The sequence below is a fragment of the Poromitra crassiceps genome (assembly GCF_964638095.1).
Source record: "Poromitra crassiceps genome assembly, chromosome: 10".
In the NCBI taxonomy this organism is placed as follows: domain Eukaryota; kingdom Metazoa; phylum Chordata; class Actinopteri; order Beryciformes; family Melamphaidae; genus Poromitra; species Poromitra crassiceps.
Window position 1 is genome coordinate 31,892,499 of NC_139631.1, and position 22,102 is coordinate 31,914,600.

Genomic DNA, 22,102 nt, shown 5'->3' on the forward strand with positions numbered 1-22,102 from the left:
ACCGCCGCGCGTGTGCACGAACACACTCACGCACGCACGCACGAACGCACGCACGCACACAAAGAAAGAGAGAAGAGAGGCCCTCCAAGCATCTCAGACCTAAGTGATCAAATTTAGACTACTAGACGCAAACAAGGCGTATTTAATTTCAGGGTTGCAAGGTGGTTAGTGGCCTCTTCGCAGTGTGGAAAGATACTATCACACTGCTTGTAATGTGGATAAAGTGGTTAACATGATAGAAGTCTTCATCCATTCTTCCAACCAGACAGCAGACAATTTTCAAATGTTGGGTATACAGAGAGTCGTATATAAAATGTAGAAAACATGTCATTATATATGTATATAAATATAACAAAACTGCTTTTCTTTTCAAAATGATTCCTCTTGGGCACGCATAAAATAAAAAAGTAGGACAGGCAATGGTGACATCATGTGCCTAAAGGGACAGGAGGTCACTTTAAACAGCTTGCAACCCTGAATTTAACAATCAGTATTAGCTATGTGGATGCAGCATCACCTTGTGGGCATAAAGAGGTAATACATTACATACAATACAGATTAGCTCCCATATTGGCTCCAACACTTAATAATGTATGTAATGTGTTTATTTCTGTATAATAGAACAGAACAGTGACCTAATAACCCTTTATTTATGACCAGGTGGAACAAACATTTATGACTGGTTATATATGTTTATATCAGGTGCCGTGTAGGCTATAGTTGTGAATGCTTGTGAAGGCTATACCTCCCTTCAAATGAAGGAGGCTCGAACCTGCAACCCTCGTGTTGGTATCTATCTATCTTGGTAGCTGCACTACCCGGATGCCCACACAGGCAAATTCTTATGGTAAATATGGAGCAACAATTACAGAGTAACGAGCAATGAGTATGAACAACTGAGCAATGGGCAATGGCAACTGACAGATTTGACAGTATGAGTGAAAGTGGATCAAATAACATACTGCTGAAGCCATCCCTGTAATCCTAACCTCTTCTTTTCTCTTGAAAATGTAATAATTTAATCATTTAATCAAGTTTATCCACTGGAATGTCATAATGTGTATTATAGCCTTGTGTATCACTCTGGCTAGATTATATTTAAAAAACAGAATCACAGCTATTATTTCCTAGCTGCTTATTAGTAGCAGCTGGGCCATTTTGAAAATATTTTGGGCCGATCAGGACCTAGGTCACCTGACCAATGTTCTTGTCTCTAAGTGGTTGATGTTGCAACCTTGCCAGCCAAGCTTGGCTATAGATACATTGTTTCCAGTCAGAAATACTTCCCTATTTCCCCCAAAACATTGATCACCTCCACACAGCAGACAGACAATGCTGCGTTCGAGATGCTTCAGACATTTTGATTTGGATCTGGTTCCAGCAGCGTATTATAAATCAAACTGAAGTGCTGTAATATTTCTAAAGCCGTTGTCGTCCGCCCAAGATAAACACATTTTGGGGAACCCGCTGTGCGGACGTGTTTATTTTTGCATGGTGAGCGGTTGGCCGTCAGCCTGGGCAAAGTGAATCATGTGTTTCAGCTATTTCATCAGCTCTGATCTCCTCCTAGCTGCGCTCGTGTGCTACTGTAAGGGTCAAAGTTGACACATGAAAAGCTTTCCCCGTTTATTTCTCAGCATTTCTCTAGCGCACTACACTTACTGGCCCACGGTCCAGAGTCAAATAAATTCATTTTAATTTTTGTCCTTTGTTTGGAAACTTGATACTCCCATCGAGTTGTGTACAGCTTTTATGGTTGGGGTTAAATGGTAGGCCTGTGCAATATCCACATTTAAACAAAACACCCTAAAGCCACAAAGTCAATTCATTGTGGTCAGCTTTGCCTAAATAAAAGAAGTCCCACCTTAAAAACGTTGAGTCATGAGTTCACCCAGGCTCTGTTGTTTGTTGACGTGGTGGTGCAGCAGTAAGGAGGTCTGTGAAAAGCTCCTCAAATGGCCAGTTTTCCTCTGCCTCGTGTCACAAAACTGCTGATGAATGACAACACATTGCGAGTTATATTTTAAATGCGAGGTTATATTGTGTTGCCAAAAATCACAAGCTGTCAGCGGAGGAACACGTTCCCTGCATTTTGCAGCCGAATGGCACAACTGTTTGCTTGAGAACCTGCTTGAGTGCCCAAGAAAAGATGTCAAAATTTAAGCCTATTCATTTCCTGATGAAAAAAAATCACTGTAATATTCCTAAAATACTCATAGGGTACTGAGCGTGTCTGTGGTTCTCAAACATGAGATAGTCACCTTAGCAAAGTAGAAAGTCAGGTTGCAAGCACACTCAAAAAATATTAAAAACTCACTGGGTGCAAGGCAAGCACGAATATTGGACAAGAGAAAAGCCAGCACTCCAAATGTCTTTTTTGTTGATTTATTTCCTCCTCAATACACCTGGGCAGCAGCAACGAACGTTTCAGTCAGAGACCTTCCTCAGCGCTGAGGAAGGTCTCTGACTGAAACGTTCGTTGCTGCTGCCCAGGTGTATTGAGGAGGAAATAAATCAACAAAAAAGACATTTGGAGTGCTGGCTTTTCTCTTGTCCAATAGTCACCTTAGCAGGCATGTCCAAAGTCCGGCCCGGGGGCCAATTGCGGCCCTCAGACCGATTTTAAGCGGCCCACGTCTTGTCTCTCAAAATATAGCCTACTATAATGTGGCCCTCCACACAGTATTGGTTAATGAAGCAAGTTCACTTTGTGTTTTTCCCCCCGTTCACCTAATGATGACATCACTATCATACAATTTGTAGACAAGCACCAAGTAGAAACTACGCAGGCAGAACTTGTTTTCAGATGGTAAACAGGAGTACAATTGTATTGTATGTGATTTCTTTTTTTAACCCATATGATGTGAGAAGCAGCTGCGGCCCCCAGGTATTTTCACATCTAATCTGGCCCCCATTCAAAAAAGTGTGGAAACCCCTGAGGTAAGCAGGGGCGTATCTACGGGTGGGCCTGGGTAGGCACAGGCCCACCCACTTCTGCCCTGGCCCACCCAAAAAAATTTTTTTTTTTTTAAATTGGTTGTTTTCTAGAGGCAAACTTGCTGCTGCATTGCTAGCCAATGGTTTTGTTACTTTTGTAAAAACGCAGGGCACATCATCTCCAGAGTCTAATGCATGACAACTTCATGACATCTAGGAATTTTGTTCTCTCTGTGGATAAATAAACCAGAGGGCGTCTTGTTCAAACTTGAAGCAGCCTCAGTGTTGTTATTTTTTAAACTCACAGCAGTATATGGATCAGTGGTTCTAATTTCTGTATAAAGTAACAGTATACACACAAGTATAAGCATTCATGTATGCAACATTTGGCACCTATATGTAACCTTTTAAGGTTGAGATAATTGTATTATCATTATATGGTCCAAATATTTCAGTAAAGCACTTGAAACACTTGAAATATTCTTGCTTGGGTGGTATCATTCTACTTGAAATGATGGTCAAATGCATTATTTTTAGTAAAATAACTTCGGCCGGGCATCTGCACCCCTTCCTATCCAGGCCCACCCAATTTGATCCAGGCCCACCTATAATTCAATTTCTGCATACGCCCCTGGAGGTAAGGCATCAGAATACCTTACCTGCGCTTCTCGCTCATACTGAGCATTAGCGCCCGGGGACCCACGACGCATTTCCATAAAATCCACTTTTCTGTCTTTGAAAAACCCAAAATCATTCATCTAGACTAGAGCAACCCGACTCACTGTTTACTCACTAATGCCCCCCACACTTCCGGAATGGTATTGCAACTTGCTTGGCCCAAACGCAGAAATGTAGTTGCAATACCATTTCGGAAGTGTGGGGGGCATTAGTGAGTAAACAGTGAGTAAACAGTGAGTCCTACTTCCGGGTTGCTCCAGATGAATTATTTTTGGTTTTTCAAAGACAGAAAAGTGGATTTTATGCAACAATTTGGAAGCGGCAACTATATTTATTTAAAAGAAGAGGATGTTGGACATCGGATAGCGCCTTCACTTCAAGTTTCTGGCTCAGGTAAGGGTTGGTTTTAAGACCTAGACGCGAGAGCGGCGCAGCGGTTTGATTGGAAATGCGTCGTGGGTCCCCGGGCGCTAATGGCATGCTCTAGTAGTCTGTATGAGCGAGAAGCGCCCGACTAGCAGGGTAACAGAATACCAAACAACTACGGACCTCAAGCAAGACATAACATAAGTATTGTAGCGTATCGGGTAATTACGTGTATTGGGGTGTTTCCGTGCTTGGCTAGGAACTGATATGTGGGGGTGTGTTCCTAGGGGGAAGGGGATATATGTGACCAGCGGCCGGGGCGGAGGCCAGTCAGGCCAGGGTGGGCGAGCTGACCGGGTGGTTTAGAGCTAGCAGCGAAGCTAGCTGCTAGGAGCGTGTATTGTGAAGACAAGAATAAAAAGCCTGTACCAACTTCAAGTCTCCAGTTCCTTGGACGAATACCCACTTCGTTACAGTATCATACTTCGCCTGTTATGGTAGGCTATGAAGCTATAGGCCTACAGTATACGTCGCCAACACCTTTACATCAAATTGTGTTAATTCTAACAATGTTGTAAATCTAACTTTCAATCAATCAAACCCCAGGCAGGGAAAAGCCATGCAACAAAGACACTGTGTGAAACCTGAGAAGAAAAGCTGTCTTCCTGAGCTGGCTGATGCTTATCAAGCTGACACATTTCGGGCCACCTGCCAACACAACACCGTAAAACGCAGATTTCCTCCCGATGAACGTCTCTCTGCGATATGAACGCTTGAAGGCAGCGTTTAGGCACGTCGCTCTCTCTCCCTGCTCGAGCATCTCCCCGCATTTAAGCGGCCTGGTTTTGTCATAATGCCATGCGTCCGCCGCGGTGATTGGCAGCCTCAAGTGGTTGCAGATGAAAGCGGGCCCCGCATGCTAATGAATAGGCCCCTGATTGCAGAGCCGCTCGCTGGCTGAATTACAGCGTCGCCCCGACTAATGAGCAGATACACTGCAGTGCCCCTCGTCTCTGTACATTCACATTACTGATGAGCGCTCTCCTCTGCTGCACAACAGTCAACACAAACCTGCAACGCGAGCCACCTTCATCCTCCTCAACCCCCTCCTCTTCCTCCTCAAGTTTAGTTTCAGATATGAGTCTTCTCTCTCTCTCTCTCTCTCTCTCTCTCTCTCTCTCTCTCTCTCTCTCTCTCTCTCTCTCTCTAAGTTTGTCCTTGCTTCACTTGAGGATATTATCTGACTGAAGGAATGTAGGCTATGCCACACAGAGTAGGCTATCCTATCTAATGATGACATGAGCATGATAGGCCTAATATATAGGCCTATTACATTTTTAAGAAAAATAACTAGCAATCAAAGAATAAAAAAAAGGGGGATATGATATATCACAGTAAAACTAGTCTCTATAGGAATATCACAGGAACATAATGGGGTTACCAGGAGATAAGAAAAAACACAAAGTAGATCACCTTAAACTAAAGGGATAGTTCACCTCCCAAATGAAAAAATATACTTTCCCCCTCTTGCTTGTGCTATTTATCCATCTTACCCCTTTCACGCCAGGGTCCAACCAGGGTTAGTCCCAGGTTGATTTGGGGGTATGAAAGGGTTAACCCGGGTTGCCTGACCCGGGTTGGCGACCCACCTCGAGAGGTGGTTTGGACCAGGGTCAGACAAGGGTTCGTTTCAGTGTGAATGAATGGCACCACTCGGGTTGCTATTTGTTATGCTAATTGTCTATGCAAATGAATGATGCATCTCTCCCAGGTTGTTGTGACCCAGCTCCTATGTGAATAGTCAGGACCACGATGAACCTGTGTTGACTGACTTGGCTGTGAATTGACAAAAGAAGGGTTGGACATGGGTCAGGTGACCCTGGTCCATTACTGGTCGCTATGAAAGTAGTGGTGTTCTCCTCTCCCCCCCCCCCCCCCCACACACACACACACTACATGTAACACACACTCGGAGACAAAGATACATGCACACAAAAAGATATGAAGACAGGGACACACACACACACACACAGGCCTAACTCTTTCTCACAGAACACACACACACACACACACACACACACACACACACACAAGACAGCTAAATGCATGTACACAAAGACAGTAGACAGACAAAGACACACACCTGGCCCAGTCAAAGCTTGGGCATCTTTAATTAAATCTTTGTGCAGTATAAGGGAACCATTGTCTCTTTTTATCTGCAGCAGTTGCTGTAGGCCTACACAGTGTACTGTATACACTGTGTGTGTGTGTGTGTGTGTGTGTGTGTGTGTGTGTGTGTGTGTGTGTGTGTGTGTGTGTGTGTGTGTGTGTGTGTGTGTGTGTGTGTGTGTGTGTGTGTGTGTGTGTGTGTGTGTGCATGTGCGTGTGTGTGTGAAGGCAGTGTCCAACGGGTCAAACAGCCATGTCTCAGACATTCCTGCTCCTCTCCAGCAGCCTGCTGTCACCGGAAAACTGTTTGACTCCAACTCTAATCCCACCCTCTCTGTCTAATCTAACCCCACTCTCTAGTCTAACGCTCTAGTCTAACCCCACCCTCTAGTCTAACCCCACTCTCTAACCCCACTCTCTAGTCTAACCCCACTCTCTAAACCCACTCTGTAGTCTAACCCCACTCTCTAGCCCCACTCTAGCATACATGGGCAAAATGCGGCCCTGGGGTCGGCCCCGGCCCCTGGACCATCTCAATCCGGCCCCCAACGTCTTCAAAGAAAAACAAAACAACTCCCAAAAACTCAATAAAATGCAGAATTATTTTAATAACTCTCATCTGCTACAACCATTGGCTTTGTATTTCCAATCACAACGGGTGAGAGGGTTAAAAATAGGGAGCCTCCTGGAAAAATCAGGAGTGTTGGGATCTCCAATGTGTGGCCCTTCGCTTACTTGATTTAAATCAGTATGGCCCTCTGGAAGAAAAAATTGACCACCCCTGCCCTGCTCTATAGTCTAACCCTCTAAACTCTCTAACTCTCTAAACCATACATGGGCAAAATGCGGCCCCGGTAGGGCCGGACCTGGCCCCTGGACCATCTCAATCCGGGCCCCAAGGTCCTCAAAGAAAAACAAAACATTAACAACCCCCAAAAACTCAATAAAAGGCAGACTTATGTTAATAAATCTCATCTGCTACAGCCATTGGATTTGTATCACTATTATATCGGGAGATTAACAAGAAATTACCAATCACAACGAGAGAGAGAGAGGGTTAAAGGGAGACTCCCGCAGAAATCAGGAGTGTTGGCAGGTATAATCTCCAATGTGTGGCCCTTCGCTTACTTGTATGTATGTCAGTATGGCCCTCTGGAGAAACAAAACGTTACCCACCCCTGCTCTAAACCCAGTCTCTCCACATCTTCACTTGCAATGAAGGTTGACTTGGTCTTCATGGAACAAACAAGCTTCAATCCCAGAGGGCCTGTGAAACCCATTCAAAACAAATCATACTTATTGTAAGAAGAAAAAAAAGACCTACCGGTACTGTAACCAGCAAGCTCAAAGTCTAAATCCTAAACACATGACTATTTGGAGGATTCCTCTAGCTAGCCGCTCTTATTTTAATGTCTTTTGGCAAAGCAACAAACACTGGCCTGAGACCAGCCTATATAGGACCGTGCCTTTCGACTCACAAAGCAGCTTGATCATGATAGATTTAGTAATAATTTCTCCCTGATGTGTGTACACAGTAGAGGTCGTTTTGGCTGGAAAGCAGGGAGTGCAGGAGTATTTTAAATCTTACAACATAGTGGTTGAAAAAAATAAAACGTCAACGCGTTCTGAGTTGGTTTATCTGCGCACTTTTGCTGTTTTGCCAAAACGTGCCCCGCTGCCCTCGTTTCGTAAGTTGCTCTGTTGCGAATGTGAACGGGAATGAGAGTGTGACGTGAGTGAATGGGAGTGGCACACGGAGAAGTTACGTCTGCGGTAAACTGCATTGATGATCCAAGACCAGTCTGTGGTTCCCAAGCGTTTTGGTCTGTGACCCCTTAAAATAAAGTAAAGTCTAGGGACCCCTCGTGACATGTTGCATTGTCTACCAGTTAAGTTACTGATAATTGTCTTGGTTCATTGGTTAATTTTTTTGTCTATAAAATTTCAGAAAGTATAGTGAAAAATATCTGTTCAAGTTCCCCACAGTCCAAGGTGACATCCAGTTTCGTCTGACCAACAGTCCAAAACCCAAAGATATTAAGTAACAACATGTTCCATAAAGATATTTCAGTTTATCATCATGTTGGACACAGAAAGCAATACATCATCTTTATTTTTACATTCTTGCTTAAAAGATGACTAAAACAATTATTATTATTATTATTATTATTATTATTATTATTATTATTATTATTATTATTATTATTATTATTATTATTATTATTATTATTATTATTCATAATATTAATAGCAAAATATTTGCTGATTAATCTTCTGCTGATCGACAAATCAACTAATTGACTAGCCTTGCTTGAGCAGGTAAAATACTGAAGTCCATGAGATAAAGCAAAAATGAGAACAAAGCTTTAAAAAAGAAATCTGAATTTTGCGCATTCAAAATGTTGTTGACTCTTATCATCTCACGACCCCTTTGATTAATCCAATGAGCCCTTGTGGGGGTCCTGACCCCCACGTTGGGAACCACTGTGTTAGACAATCGACAACAATGCAGAGATTCTCTAATCAAAATCATCCCTTTGACTTCATTCTTCCCTTCACCGCCATGACAGCAGCTTGAGTGCCATCAATGTAACAACTATAGATCATCTGCGCTTAAAGGCTTAAAAAAAGACAACGAACTTCCAGATCAATAGCCAGACATGGATGGAAAATGATTTTAATTGCTTTCGCTGCTGGAATGATCATGTTCCGCAGAGAAAGTAAGCTGGACACAACCTGTAGGTTTATTGTGAACATTGCTCTTTATAACAGGTTATCAGAGGTATACCTACTTGGCCTCTGACTGCTGACCTATAGATTCACCAGCTGTGAGTGTAAAAATAAAGTGCTAATCTAAATAACGCACACACACACACACACACACACACACACACACACACACACACTAATATAAATAACGCACGCACACGCACACACACACACACACACACACACACACACACACACACACACACACACACACACACACACACACACACACACACACTCTCTCCAAATGATGCTCGCTCCCTTTCTCCCTGCACGACAAAACTTTTAGCCTGACTCCCCTCTAAAACATTTCAACAATAAACTGATTCACTCTTATCCCAAATTATTTCAATGCTAAAATTGAGTTCATAACCATTCTGATACATTTTTATTAAACAATAGCCGTATTTACAATGTACAGTACAATCACTGAATTATTCCATTTCAAGACACATTTAAAAGTGCTTTTTGTGAAGTCTAGTTCTGAATAAATAACGGAGTTTCCATTTTCTGACAACAATACAACAACAACAACAAACAACAGCAAAGCTGCAAATGTGCTCATCACCAAAACAGACCAAGAAAAAAGTCCATGTTTAAATACTGCTACAACATTCCCCTCTTTATGAAAGCTCATATTGGAGGCATTAAAATACCTTATGTGGGTAAACAAAGGGGGGGGGAGGGGGGGGTCCAGACGATGAAATGTTTTGGGTCCCATTAAAAAAGGAAAAAAACAATGAGTGGTCTTCTTCTCATCCTTATCCACAAATAGCTCCCATGGGACATTTCTCTAAATCACCCTGGTCCGGTGTCTTCAAAACACAAGCTCTGCTTGTGTTATGAATCCAAGTGTTTGAGCGCAGATCGCCGAGGTCCCATCCGAGGGTTACACTCCCATACAGAGCGGATTACTGCCGGCATGTCCCGAGGATCTGATTACTGCCAGCATGTCCCGAGGATCTGATTACTGCCGGCATGTCCCGAGGATCTGTCCCAATATGATTACTGCCGGCATGTCCCGATGATCTGTTACTGCTGGCATGTCCCGAGGATCTGTCCCAATATGATTACTGCCGGCATGTCCCGAGGATCTGTCCCAATATGATTACTGCCGGCATGTCCCGAGGATCTGTCCCAATATGATTACTGCCGGCATGTCCCGAGGATCTGTTACTGCTGGCATGTCCCGAGGATCTGTCCCAATATGATTACTGCCGGCATGTCCCGAGGATCTGTCCCAATATGATTACTGCCGGCATGTCCCGAGGATCTGTCCCAATATGATTACTGCCGGCATGTCCCGAGGATCTGTCCCAATATGATTACTGCCGGCATGTCCCGAGGATCTGTCCCAATATGAGCGCAGCCACGAGTAAAACCAGACCCAGGAGGTCAGCGGCTGATGGGGAGCTGTGGTAAGGAGACCCAGGAGGTCAGCGGCTGATGGGGAGCTGTGGTAAGGAGACCCAGGAGGTCAGCGGCTGATGGGGAGCTGTGGTAAGGAGAGGGACGGATGGGCCAAATGGCTCGGGGCAGCCAGAACTGAGAAGGGATGAGCTGCGTGCAGAAGATAAGACAGATGATGTGAGTTTTAGTAGTCACTCTAGCACTGATTTTGATTCCATGCACCAAACCCTCTCGTTGAGGGAGGAAGCCATCATTTAAGCCTTAAACCCAAAGCCACATAGGCTCTCTTGAGAGTTTTTTTTAGAGCAGTGCTTCTCAAGCTTTTCACATCAAGGATAACCCTAAACTGACAAAAATTAGACCACAAACCCCCATTTGATAAGATTTTGTCCCAGGCCAGGGTCGCCCGTCTGATACGATTTTTGCTTCTAGATGTTTTATTACAGAAAGTGCATGAAACCCATGACCAAAATAGTCATACATTTTGTCATTGTGTTACTAATGGATGGAATTATAGTGCAAATAAATGATTCCCCTTTTTGCTGGGGACCCCCTAGAATGCCCTCAAAGACCCCTGGGGGTCCCCAGGCCCTAGTTTTTTTAACCACTGTTTTAGAGGATCCAACATGCGTAAAAAGACACCCAGGGGCACGCACGCATGCACACGCACACACGCACACACACACACACACACACACACACACACTATTTAACCACAACGTTGCGGGTTTGAATCCCACCCAGGACCTTTGTGACATGTCATCTCCTCTCTCTCCCAGTTCTTCCCGTCTCTCTCTACTTTCTACTGTCAAATAATGGCAAAAATGCCCCAAAATGTACTTTAGAAGAGAAGAAAACAGAAGAGATAATCCAATTGAGGATCAAATATTTTGCATGATGAAGGAGAACGTTGCACACCGCTTGCAATGTTCCCACATATTTCGGAAACTGTTTCAAGGCAAGGCAATTTGTACAGCACAGAGGCACTCCAAAATGCTTCACACAAAATAGGTGCAGTGCAGGTCTTCAACAGTTATCTAGATGAAGACCTACCTGATGAAAAAGACCTCTTGTGAGGTAGTTTCTGAAAGTATTGGAAGCATCCATTCTCCTTTTTCATGACTCCTTGTAAGCTACTACTAAAAAAATGATACAAGATTGATTTAAAAGTTGTTTCCTTGTGTGTAAAATGGCATGGACACAGGCAGGCTGATGGGGCTGACACTCACCGTCCAGGTACGGGTGCAGGGCCAGCAGGTGCGGTCGGTCGGGGCTGCTGAACGGCGAGTAGTGGAGGTCCTCCGGCAGTGACGGGGGCATTCTGGACAGTGGTGCACTCTGGGAGTAGCCGTTCTGAGGTGGGTGCTTTTTGTGTCGCGCTCGACAGTTCTGAAACCAAACCTGGGAGACGTCACAGATACTGTAATGTGAACACACAGGAAGCAGACGTCAAAGATACTGTGAACAGGAAGCAGACGTCACAGATACTGTAATGTGAACACACAGGAAGCAGACATCACAGATACTGTGAACACACAGGAAGCAGACGTCACAGATACTGTAATGTGAACACACAGGAAGCAGACGTCACAGATAATGTGAACACACAGGAAGCAGACGTCACAGATAATGTGAACACACAGGAAGCAGACGTCACAGATAATGTGAACACACAGGAAGCAAACGTCACAGATAATGTGAACACACAGGAAGCAGACGTCACAGATACTGTAATGTGAACACACAGGAAGCAGACGTCACAGATACTGTAATGTGAACACAGGAAGCAGACGTCACAGATACTCTGAACACACAGGAAGCAAACGTCACAGATAATGTGAACACACAGGAAGCAGACGTCACAGATAATGTGAACACACAGGAAGCAGACGTCACAGATATGAACACAGAGGAAGCAGACGTCACAGATACTGTAATGTGAACACAGGAAGCAGACGTCACAGATACTGTAATGTGAACACAGGAAGCAGACGTCACAGATACTGTAATGTGAACACAGGAAGCAGGCGTCACAGATAATGTGAACACACAGGAAGCAGACGTCACAGATACTGTGAACACACAGGAAGCAGACGTCACAGATACTGTAATGTGAACACACAGGAAGCAGACGTCACAGATACTGTGAACACACAGGAAGCAGACGTCACAGATACTGTGAACACACAGGAAGCAGACGTCACAGATACTGTGAACACACAGGAAGCAGGCGTCACAGATAATGTGAACACACAGGAAGCAGACGTCACAGATACTGTAATGTGAACACAGGAAGCAGACGTCACAGATAATATGAACACACAGAAAGCAGACGTCACAGATAATGTGAACACACAGGAAGCAGACGTCACAGATAATGTGAACACACAGGAAGCAGACATCACAGATACTGTAATGTGAACACAGGAAGCAGACGTCACAGATACTGTGAACACACAGGAAGCAGGCGTCACAGATAATGTGAACACACAGGAAGCAGGCGTCACAGATAATGTGAACACACAGGAAGCAGACGTCACAGATACTGTGAACACACAGGAAGCAGGCGTCACAGATAATGTGAACACACAGGAAGCAGACGTCACAGATACTGTAATGTGAACACAGGAAGCAGACGTCACAGATAATATGAACACACAGAAAGCAGACGTCACAGATAATGTGAACATACAGGAAGCAGACGTCACAGATAATGTAATGTGAACACAGGAAGCAGACGTCACAGATACTGTAATGTGAACACAGGAAGCAGACGTCACAGATAATATGAACACACAGAAAGCAGACGTCACAGATAATGTGAACACACAGAAAGCAGACGTCACAGATAATGTGAACACACAGGAAGCAGACATCACAGATACTGTAATGTGAACACAGGAAGCAGACGTCACAGATACTGTAATGTGAACACACAGGAAGCAGACGTCACAGATAATGTGAACACACAGGAAGCAGACGTCACAGATAATGTGAACACACAGGAAGCAGACGTCACAGATAATGTGAACACACAGGAAGCAGACGTCACCGATAATGTGAACACACAGGAAGCAGACGTCACAGGAGGTAAACGGGAGGTTGTAAAGAAATTGGCTTAGGGTGGGTCTGCCTATGATGTTGTTCTCCTCTGATAGCATGGTGGTGTTTCCCCCTAAACACAGCTGGTGGATGTGTTTCTGGTATAATTGTTTGATTTCGCTGACCAGTGAAATTCCATTGTGGTGTGGGAGGAGCTTCTGGAGCTGCAGCTAACCCATCGAAAAAGGGCTTCAGCGGAGAGCTTTAGTGTCACATGATGTGTCTACAAATGTTGCTTCAGAGGCCTTTCCATCCAACTCCGCTGGAAATTCTTTGGAGGTGGGGATTTTTGTGTGTGCACAAATGGTCACATTCAAAGCTATTGAATATAACCACAAAATATAGGCTGTCAGCAACTTCATTCCAAAAACATTGGTATCATTGCCTTCACAAATACATAATGTAGGCTATGCATTCGAAATACAAATTAAAGATATATTCCGTAAAAAATCTTGACAGTACTAAATAAATAGTACTGTTTAGTCTACTCCAGTGATACTCAACTTGCGGCACACGGGCCACATGCGGCCCACGATGGAATTGCAAAAAAAAAAAAAAAAAAAAAACGCAACATGCAAGATACCCGCTGAATAGTGTCCAAATGTTCATGTCATTCTGGCCAATACTCCACTTCTGTTATAGCATTTCAGTCTGGAATATGGAATATCTTTCAATAATCTATGATTTAGCTGCTAACTCGTGAAATACCGCCGTCTGCTCGCTACCCAGGTACGTATGTATGTACTTAACCGAACTAACTATCCGGTGTGCACAACATTGTCAGACTAAACTGAGGGCGGCTTTAGCTCAGGAGGTAGAGCGGGTCGTCCAATGACGACGCAAGGGTTGGCGGTTCGATCCCCGCTCCCTCCCAGCTGTTAATCGTTGTGTCCCTGGGCAAGACACTTTACCCTCCTTGATTGGTATGAATGTAAGACATGAATGGTATGATTGGTATGAATGTAGACATGAATGATGATGGTGGTTCGGAGGGACCGTTGAGCACCAATGTGTGGCTGCCACGCTTCTGAACCACCGGTACGAATGGTGTGAACGAATAATGATTCTGTGTAAGTGCTTTGAGCCTTGGAAAGGCGCTATATAAATCCAATCATTATTATTATTATTATTAAACTCCGGCTGACACCCCAAAAACCTACAATGTAGAAAATGTATAGTGATTGTTTATTAAGTGGCCCCTGGCCTCCTATCATTTCACGAAAGTGGCCCCCGGGTAAAGCTTGTTGAGTATCCCTGGTCTACTCTGTCAAATGGCTCCATAATGTGTTATGTTGTATCACTGCTTACTTGTATGACTCGTCTGCTTAGTCCTGTCATTTCTGCCAGTTTCTGTAGAGTCTGGGCGTCGGGGTTGTTGTCCTGGGCAAACTGGCCCTGCATCACCTGCAAGGAGAAACTGCAGTCAGACACCAACCATCATACACAGATCGTTTGAAAACACAAAACTGCACTCGCACACAAATACAAACGAGTTTCTGGGTAGTGCAGCGGTAGATTCCCTGCTTACCAACATGACGGTCGCAGGTTCGAGCCCCAGCGAGCTCTCTGCGAATGCACCAGAGACAGTCTGGCTGTTTTAAGATTCTTGGTCGGGCATCCATACAGGCACGATAGACCCTTTTCACGGGGGCCATTTTGTGTCGAAAAGGCAGAATAAACACAGGTGCAAGCAAAACACTAACGAGGGTTTCCAAATCCCAATCATGGAAGTTTGAAACCCTCATTAGTGTGTGTGTCTGTGTGTGGAAGCCGGATTAAGGGTATGCGTCCTGGTCGCTGCAGTGCCTCCTCTGGTCAGTCGGGGGCGCCTGTTCGGGGAGAGGGGGAACTGGGGGGAATAGCATGATCCTCCCACACGCTGCCGGTGAAACTCCTTGCTGTCAGGTGAAAAGAAGCTGCTGGCGACTTGCACATGTATCGGATCGGAGGAAGAATAACTCTCCCCAGATCGGCAGAGGGGATGGAGCCACGACTGGATTTGGCCAAGTATACAATTGGAGAGAAAACGGAGGGGGGGGGGGATCCAGAAAGAGAAAACTCTGAGTCAGAACCTACCTGCAGTTGCTCTGCAGTGAAGGAAGTCCGCGCCCTCTTGGCTGGTTTGGGTTGGCAGTCCTGATCCGAGGGCAACGCCCCCTCCAGAGTCAGTCCTGTGCCTGTAAGGAAGCACGTTGGGAGTGAGTTTGCTCTTGTCTGAAGCTAAAGGGAGTCCTTTACTTCACCCCCAGAAAGGAGAAGGCACTCATTATCTACTCAGACCCATGTCAGTCGAAACACCACCAAGCACACAGCGGTGTTCCAGCTCAGCCTTCCTCCATCTTTTTACAGCTCCAAAATAAAAGCATGAAATATCCATCATATTTCTCCAAGACACCTCGTGCAGCATAATCTGTGGGTCCAAAAACGTATGCCTGTTATCTCCTATATTTTCCTCATTGACAATATTCTGTGATCGTTTGGCTATTATAGTGCACAGTGCAATCGTTTGGCGAAGCACTCGCAGTTTACTGCACAAGCTGCTTCCCAGGTTTTATGCTTTTTTTCCAAGCTGTGAAAAAGATGGCACTGTTGACTTAAACAGTTGCTCTGTGTTTGATGGTCCCACCAACTTCAATGGAGTTTCAAATTGTGTGTGTTTTTTAGTTTTTTAGGGTGAGCTATTCTTTTCCAGAAAATCCTTTCTACATCTCTGTAGCTTTTATTCTTGTGTGGATATTTTATTCTCAGTGTTTTTTCTCAAAACTTTTCATCTCAAGGTCCCCTGACACAAATTAAACCAGGGACCTCCATTTGATACGATTTTTGCTTTTAGATGTTTTATTACAGAAAGTGTATTAAATGCATGACAAAATAGCCATACATTCTTCTGTCATTGTGTTACTTATTATGGAGGGAGGTATAGGCCTACTAGTGAAAATAATGATTCCCATTTTTTGCTGCGGGGCCCCCTCAAGGACCCTTCCCCCCGGGACCCCACTCTGAGAACCACTGCTCTAACACATACATCTCTGTCTCACTGCAGGGTCACCAGAATATTATAGAATATCATCAGAGAGCTTCAGAATATCATTTGGACGCAGCATCTTGTGAGCGGTTCTGTACCGTTCTCGGCTGCCCGGCGGAGGTTGTCCAGCATGACGTCATAGTGGCTGCGGCACAGCACTCTGCCCTCCACCAGCCCAAACTCCTCCCCGGTGCTCAGCTGCCTCTTACAGGACCAGCAGGCGAAGCAGGCCAGGTGGTACACGCTGCCCCGGGCCCGACGCACCCAGTCACTGGCGTACACCTGACGCCCGCACTGCGCGCACTTGGTGCCAAACCTACTGTGAGGTATAGAATCAAACAGGGAGGTTAAGGTTGGTTGGAATTCAATCAATCTGCTGAGTAGATTTTCATAGCATAATTGCCCTCTCCATTGTGTGCCATGTACACAGCAAATTTGCTGATGTTAATAAGTGTTGATTTTTCAGTGACAGATATTTAGAGTATAGGCAAGAGTGTTAATTGGAGTATTTTGTCCATGATTTGTTGGACAACTGTTCAAAACTATTTGAAAATGCAATTAACTTGATGGGTGCTGTGAACTTATATAGAAATACTATTATTGATTCTTGCTCTCTTAGTTCAAGTGAACACTGAGATTTTGATCAGTGAAGGTCTGAAGGTCTTGATACTCTGCTGAAGGTCTCGTGGATGGACAGCATGTGGTCTAAATGCAATTAGCCAAGAACAAGTGTGGATCCTTATTTTTTTTAAGTTGGGGAAATCGTGTCTACACTCCCACCCCCCCCCCCCCCCCCCCCCACCCACCCACCCACCCAAATTGAGAAGCCAAATCATGGGCAAATGGGTGTGGCACTTATCATAATTTAGCATAAATTATAGATCTCATCTACAGATTTTTATTAGGAGGGAAAAGATCAAGCAAAAACACTGAAAATAACAAAGAGCATTCAGCACCCTGTTCAGGAGGGATTGTCCCCTTGGCCGACTGGTTAGCGTGTTCGACTTTGGTGTTATGGTGAATCAGACCCGGGTTCGATTCCCCCACTAAACATCGGTCCTTGGGAGGTAGTCTATTAAGGCTGCTTCAACGCGGGTTAAGTAAGGAGTGCACGCTGGCCCTTGGCCAAAGGGATTGTCCCTTTAACATGTTTTCCGTCTTGTTAAAGATAGTTTATTTCCAATAATCGATCACATTGACAAAATAATATTGGGGGGGGGGGGGCATGCATGTTAATAACGTTATTGTAAAGTGCGATAAAAACGATAGCGCCCAAAGGCATAGGCTATTAATGACTGATGATAATGATAAACACCTAGGCTATCATCGTGCTGCCTCGCAACGGCGACGCAATTAGTTGTGACATTTCCCCGCTCATAACGATTATCTCTCTCTCTTTCTCTCTCTCTCTCTCTCTCTCTCTCTCTCCCTCTCTCTCTCAACACGTCTTCAGATAGGCTATTTTACGAATTTAACAAGAAGGATCTCAATATCGCATCAAGCTACAACTTTTTACATAATTACCGGAGGAATATTATTGTGATGCGAGATTAAAAAGAAAAGAAAAAAGAAAACATATAGGCCAGGTTAAACGAGTGCAGTATAGTCCCTATAATAATTAGGGGGTATAAAGCCATATGTTCTTTGTCTCCAGCATCTGTCTTTTACAGGTTGCCGTCATCATTTGTTGATGTGTTTCAGTCTGATCATCTGCTCTTCCATCTTTAACCCGTTTTAAATATTAGCAAATGCAATTAAAAGCATTTACAGTTAAATGAAATGAAATCGAAACATAACAGTTGATTTACATGCACGTGTGTCTGCAATTTATTGATACACGCTGCAGGCCTAAAGTAACTGAAAATCGGGCTTTATGGCTTAATTAAGCATTTAACCATGGTCATACCAATTGAAATAAAATTATTATTCCTACTATTTTCAGGTGAAATCATACAAATTATTTCATATAGCCATATCAATTAGGTCTAGGCTACATGATGAGCCATATAGGCCTAACGCGACTATTTGTTTTGTTCCAAAAGGATCAAATATAGAATTTTTACAAAATTATATGGTTAGAACATATAAAATATAAAAATTCTATTAAATCGTATAGCCTATTCTGTTAAAAGGATAATTAGCCTATAGGCTTATTTGTAGTTGACAAAATGGAAGCCTGCACATTTGGCAGAATAGATCATCTTTGACATTGACTGATGACCTTGAGGCCTATAATGCTTAAACGTTTTTGAAGGGTCGATTTTTAAAGTATAGTTAAAAGCAACTGAACAAGGCATGGCAAAAATGAAATAACTATAACCGTATCTTACCTGAAGTAATCCAGTTTGCAGTAGATTTCTTTGTTTTTGACGTAGCAGCTGTTGTGCTGGCGCAGTGACGCTCTGCACACTGAACACTCCAAACAGCCCAGGTGCCAGTTCAGGTTGTTCACCTGGAAGCGCCGGAGGAATCACTTGTCTTATAGGACACAGGTTTGACGTTATAAAGGCCATTAATGCATTGATAGGCCTACTCTGCAAAAATGCCGGTTATATCATATAGCTAATGAAGTCCGTCATTTAGGATTTAAAATTTTGTTTTCCCAAATAAAAATAAGAAAAATCTGCCTTCAGAGTTTCACTTGTTTTTCACGAAATATAAGAAACGTCTAAAAGAGAATTAGATAGATATTGTAGCCTATCAAAATATGTCACTATCTTGCAGATTAATTAAATAGCCTAGGTGAAAACGTCACCCTCGTTCGTCTATTTTCTTCACAAAAAATAAGATTTAAAGACTCGGATAAAGCTAACGTTTATTAGATTGTCAAAAAAAATCGAAATGCATAAAGCCATGCACGTGAAAAGATTATAAGCCGAAATTGTTTTAGTAAAAATTTTACCCTTCTTTGACACTTAGCCGTTATTTTCCCCCCATGCAGTCATTATTTCTCACCTTCAGCAGGTATCGGTCGTGGATCTCCATGCCACAGCTGGCGCATTGGTTCTTGGCGGAGGCCACCGGAGGAGAGCAGAGACAGGCGGCCTCCGACGGACTGCACTCCTCGGACTCCTTCTTCACCTCCGATTTAGACTGGAGGAGAGAATTTGAATGTTTTGATTAGGCTACTTTTTAAGTTTAGAGCTATCCTACTGACAAATAGGCTATCTGTGTAAACTTATAGGCCTAACAAAGATCCAGATAACCATAAACAAAAATATATTAGCCTAGAGAAAAGCTTTAATTTGTTTCCCCTTTATAGCACCCGATCCAATACAATCTACATCAGTTTGATACTTTGATATAATTATCTGAATGCCATGATCCAATAGGCTAAACTATATCAAATCAAATAAAACTGAGTTTTGATGGTTCACCCTCCTATAGCCTACATTCCTAACCACTCCACATCCCATAGCCAGAGTTACTTGAGTTACATAGAAGTAGGCTATAAAAATAGACGGTAACACTAAGAAGACTATTTATGAAAGGAAAAAAAGCATGGGCTAAATGGCACACTAACACAGTCATCTAGGCTATAGGTTACCCTTAAACTTTGATAAGAGATCAAGAAATGAACGAAACAGGGAGAAAGACAAATAAATAATAAGGCTGCAAACCAAAGTCTTCCAGATGTTTGTGACTCACCATTTTCGGGTCTTGAACGCTGCCTATTTGGAGAGAAGATGGAGCCTGCTCTGCGCATTACGCATCTCTGCACCAACCCACACTATATCCGGTCCAAAACAACGGATAACAGTTTCTCCTGCATTTAAACCCTGGCAACAAAAGACAAATTTGATGCAATTATAAGAGAAAAAAAAGATCGATTATTCCTCTTGTGCGCAATAGGAGGCTATTCCCATGCAATCAAACGCAGTGAAAAGAAAGGATGGGATCTGCAATTAGTGATGGCTTGAAATGCTTCGTGGATAAGAGGCAACCCGAGTGTCAATTTCATCTGTCAATCAAGAAAAACCGAGCCACCAAGCAAAAAACAGCGCATTCTAATTTCAATAGCCGTATAATCGAAAATCGAAAAATCTCCAAAGTGAAGAGGCTCAATTGGAGATATCGGTCTATTCATAACGGACAATGTGCAGAAGTTGCAGCTGATCTTGAAACATAAAGGACCTTGATTGTCTCTCTCTCATGATAGACCCATTTAAGCACTTGAGGCTCCCTTGGGTGATTGCAGCTGTATTCATAAGATGCCAAAAAATCTGCGTTTGGGTGGCAATTCGGAGTCCGTGTGTTGTCCTTAATTTCAACGAAATTAGCAGGAATGCGAGAAAATGTTAATTACCGGTCATAAATATTGGAAGCAAAATCCTACCGAGCGGGCCTATATGGAAATCAAAGAAAATGTGTGCTAAACGACATTTTACATCCCCGAAGCGTATACCTTCTTAACGAAAACATGGTCCAATAAAAGTTTCCCCCTCTGCGGAATTTTCATTTTTCCAGAACATCACAGGCAACCGCAGAAAGTCCAGATAATCCCGTTGAACATGATTGAAATGGCTGTGCGTTTCCCCCGCGTGAAATAAATTCTTGTTGTTGTTGTTGTTGTTGCCTCTTTCTTCAACGCATAATCCAACTTCATCAACTCGGTTTGTGGGAATCGAACCAGCGCACCGACTGGCTGCCACTAGGTCCGCGTTCCTTCTCCCCGCCTCGAATGAAAGTTTACACCCCGTTCAGTCCGAGTCTCTGAGAGGATGTGATGCTGCATAATGCTGCCCTCTGAATCAAGATGAGACTTTTTTTTTTAATTTGCAGAATAGAAAGAGTTGTAGGCCTACTATGAAGATGATATTTATGGCATAAATATAATTAATCATGCAAATTATCGTGCGTGTGCGTGCGTATGTGCGCGTGTGCGTGCGTGTGTGCATGCGAGGTGCAGAAGCAAGAGCAGATGGAACAATGTTGCCATGCTGCAGACTTATTATCCATCATAGGCTTTTCTCTTATCTTATCTCCACTTTTCATATTCAGTTTTCATGATATTGTCTGTGGCTCAGGATACGAAAAGTAGTCTATTCTGCATGATATTTTGCAAAAACAACAAGAATAGCCTAGTTTATTTAAAAGGGTGTTTATTGGATTAATTTGTTGCTACTAGGAAACATTTTCATGTTGAACTCATTGGAACAGCCACATCCAAACTCATGTCTAATTATGGATTATATACATGGGTTTAACATATAATGAAATTTTGATTTCTATCTTCAACTGCTGACTTAGGTGGATTCACCCCCATGTTTCCTGCCTGTGCAGTGACACTTCTGCTTTGTGACGCCCCGAATCCCCACATGCCCCACCATCACCACGAGGCTGAAGGGAAGTTTTGGGCAGCTGGTGGCTCGTAGGCTACTGTATTTACGGTAAATCTGACATAATATGAACCGACATGAAGTCCTTACAGGCAGCGGAACAGTCACAATATCAGGCCCTGATTGACCGTCAACATTACAAATGAGACTAAACTGCTCAGTGGAGGCTTCGCAGTGTGTGGGTGTGTCAGTTGAAATTCTGTGCAATTATCTGTTTAGAAGGATTTTAGTGATTGGTTAATGAGGGGAGCCCATCAAGACCAAATCCAGTTTTGATGCGTTGGTTGGAGCTTTATGCTCTGACAAA

The 22,102-nt window shown here is 43.6% G+C and overlaps 1 protein-coding gene across 2 annotated transcripts; it reads right to left on the reverse strand.

Annotated features, from left to right (window-relative positions):
- Positions 1-9,031: 9,031 nt before the first annotated feature.
- On the reverse strand, positions 9,032-20,921 carry lhx6b (LIM homeobox 6b). 2 transcript variants are annotated; one of them, XM_083645123.1, is made up of 9 exons: positions 20,862-20,921; positions 20,105-20,235; positions 19,412-19,549; positions 18,787-18,908; positions 16,555-16,772; positions 15,508-15,608; positions 14,740-14,835; positions 11,559-11,730; positions 9,032-10,479 (listed from the first exon to the last, which is right to left on the reverse strand). In XM_083645123.1, the coding sequence occupies exons 2-9, from the start codon at positions 20,105-20,107 to the stop codon at positions 10,397-10,399; spliced, it is 933 nt and encodes a 310-aa protein (XP_083501249.1). In that variant the 5' UTR covers positions 20,108-20,235; positions 20,862-20,921; the 3' UTR covers positions 9,032-10,396. The 2 variants fall into 2 exon arrangements, with proteins under 2 accessions (XP_083501249.1, XP_083501248.1); XM_083645122.1 differs by having other exon boundaries at positions 16,555-16,775.
- Between the last annotated feature and the right edge of the window lie 1,181 nt (positions 20,922-22,102).

Coding starts and splice junctions, on each gene's coding strand:
- lhx6b (XM_083645122.1), bottom strand. Junction 18,909..19,411: donor ACGACCGATACCTGCTGAAG/GTGAGAAATAAT, acceptor CGGCGCTTCCAG/GTGAACAACCTGAACTGGCA. Junction 11,731..14,739: donor TAAGCAGACGAGTCATACAA/GTAAGCAGTGAT, acceptor GACGTCTCCCAG/GTTTGGTTTCAGAACTGTCG.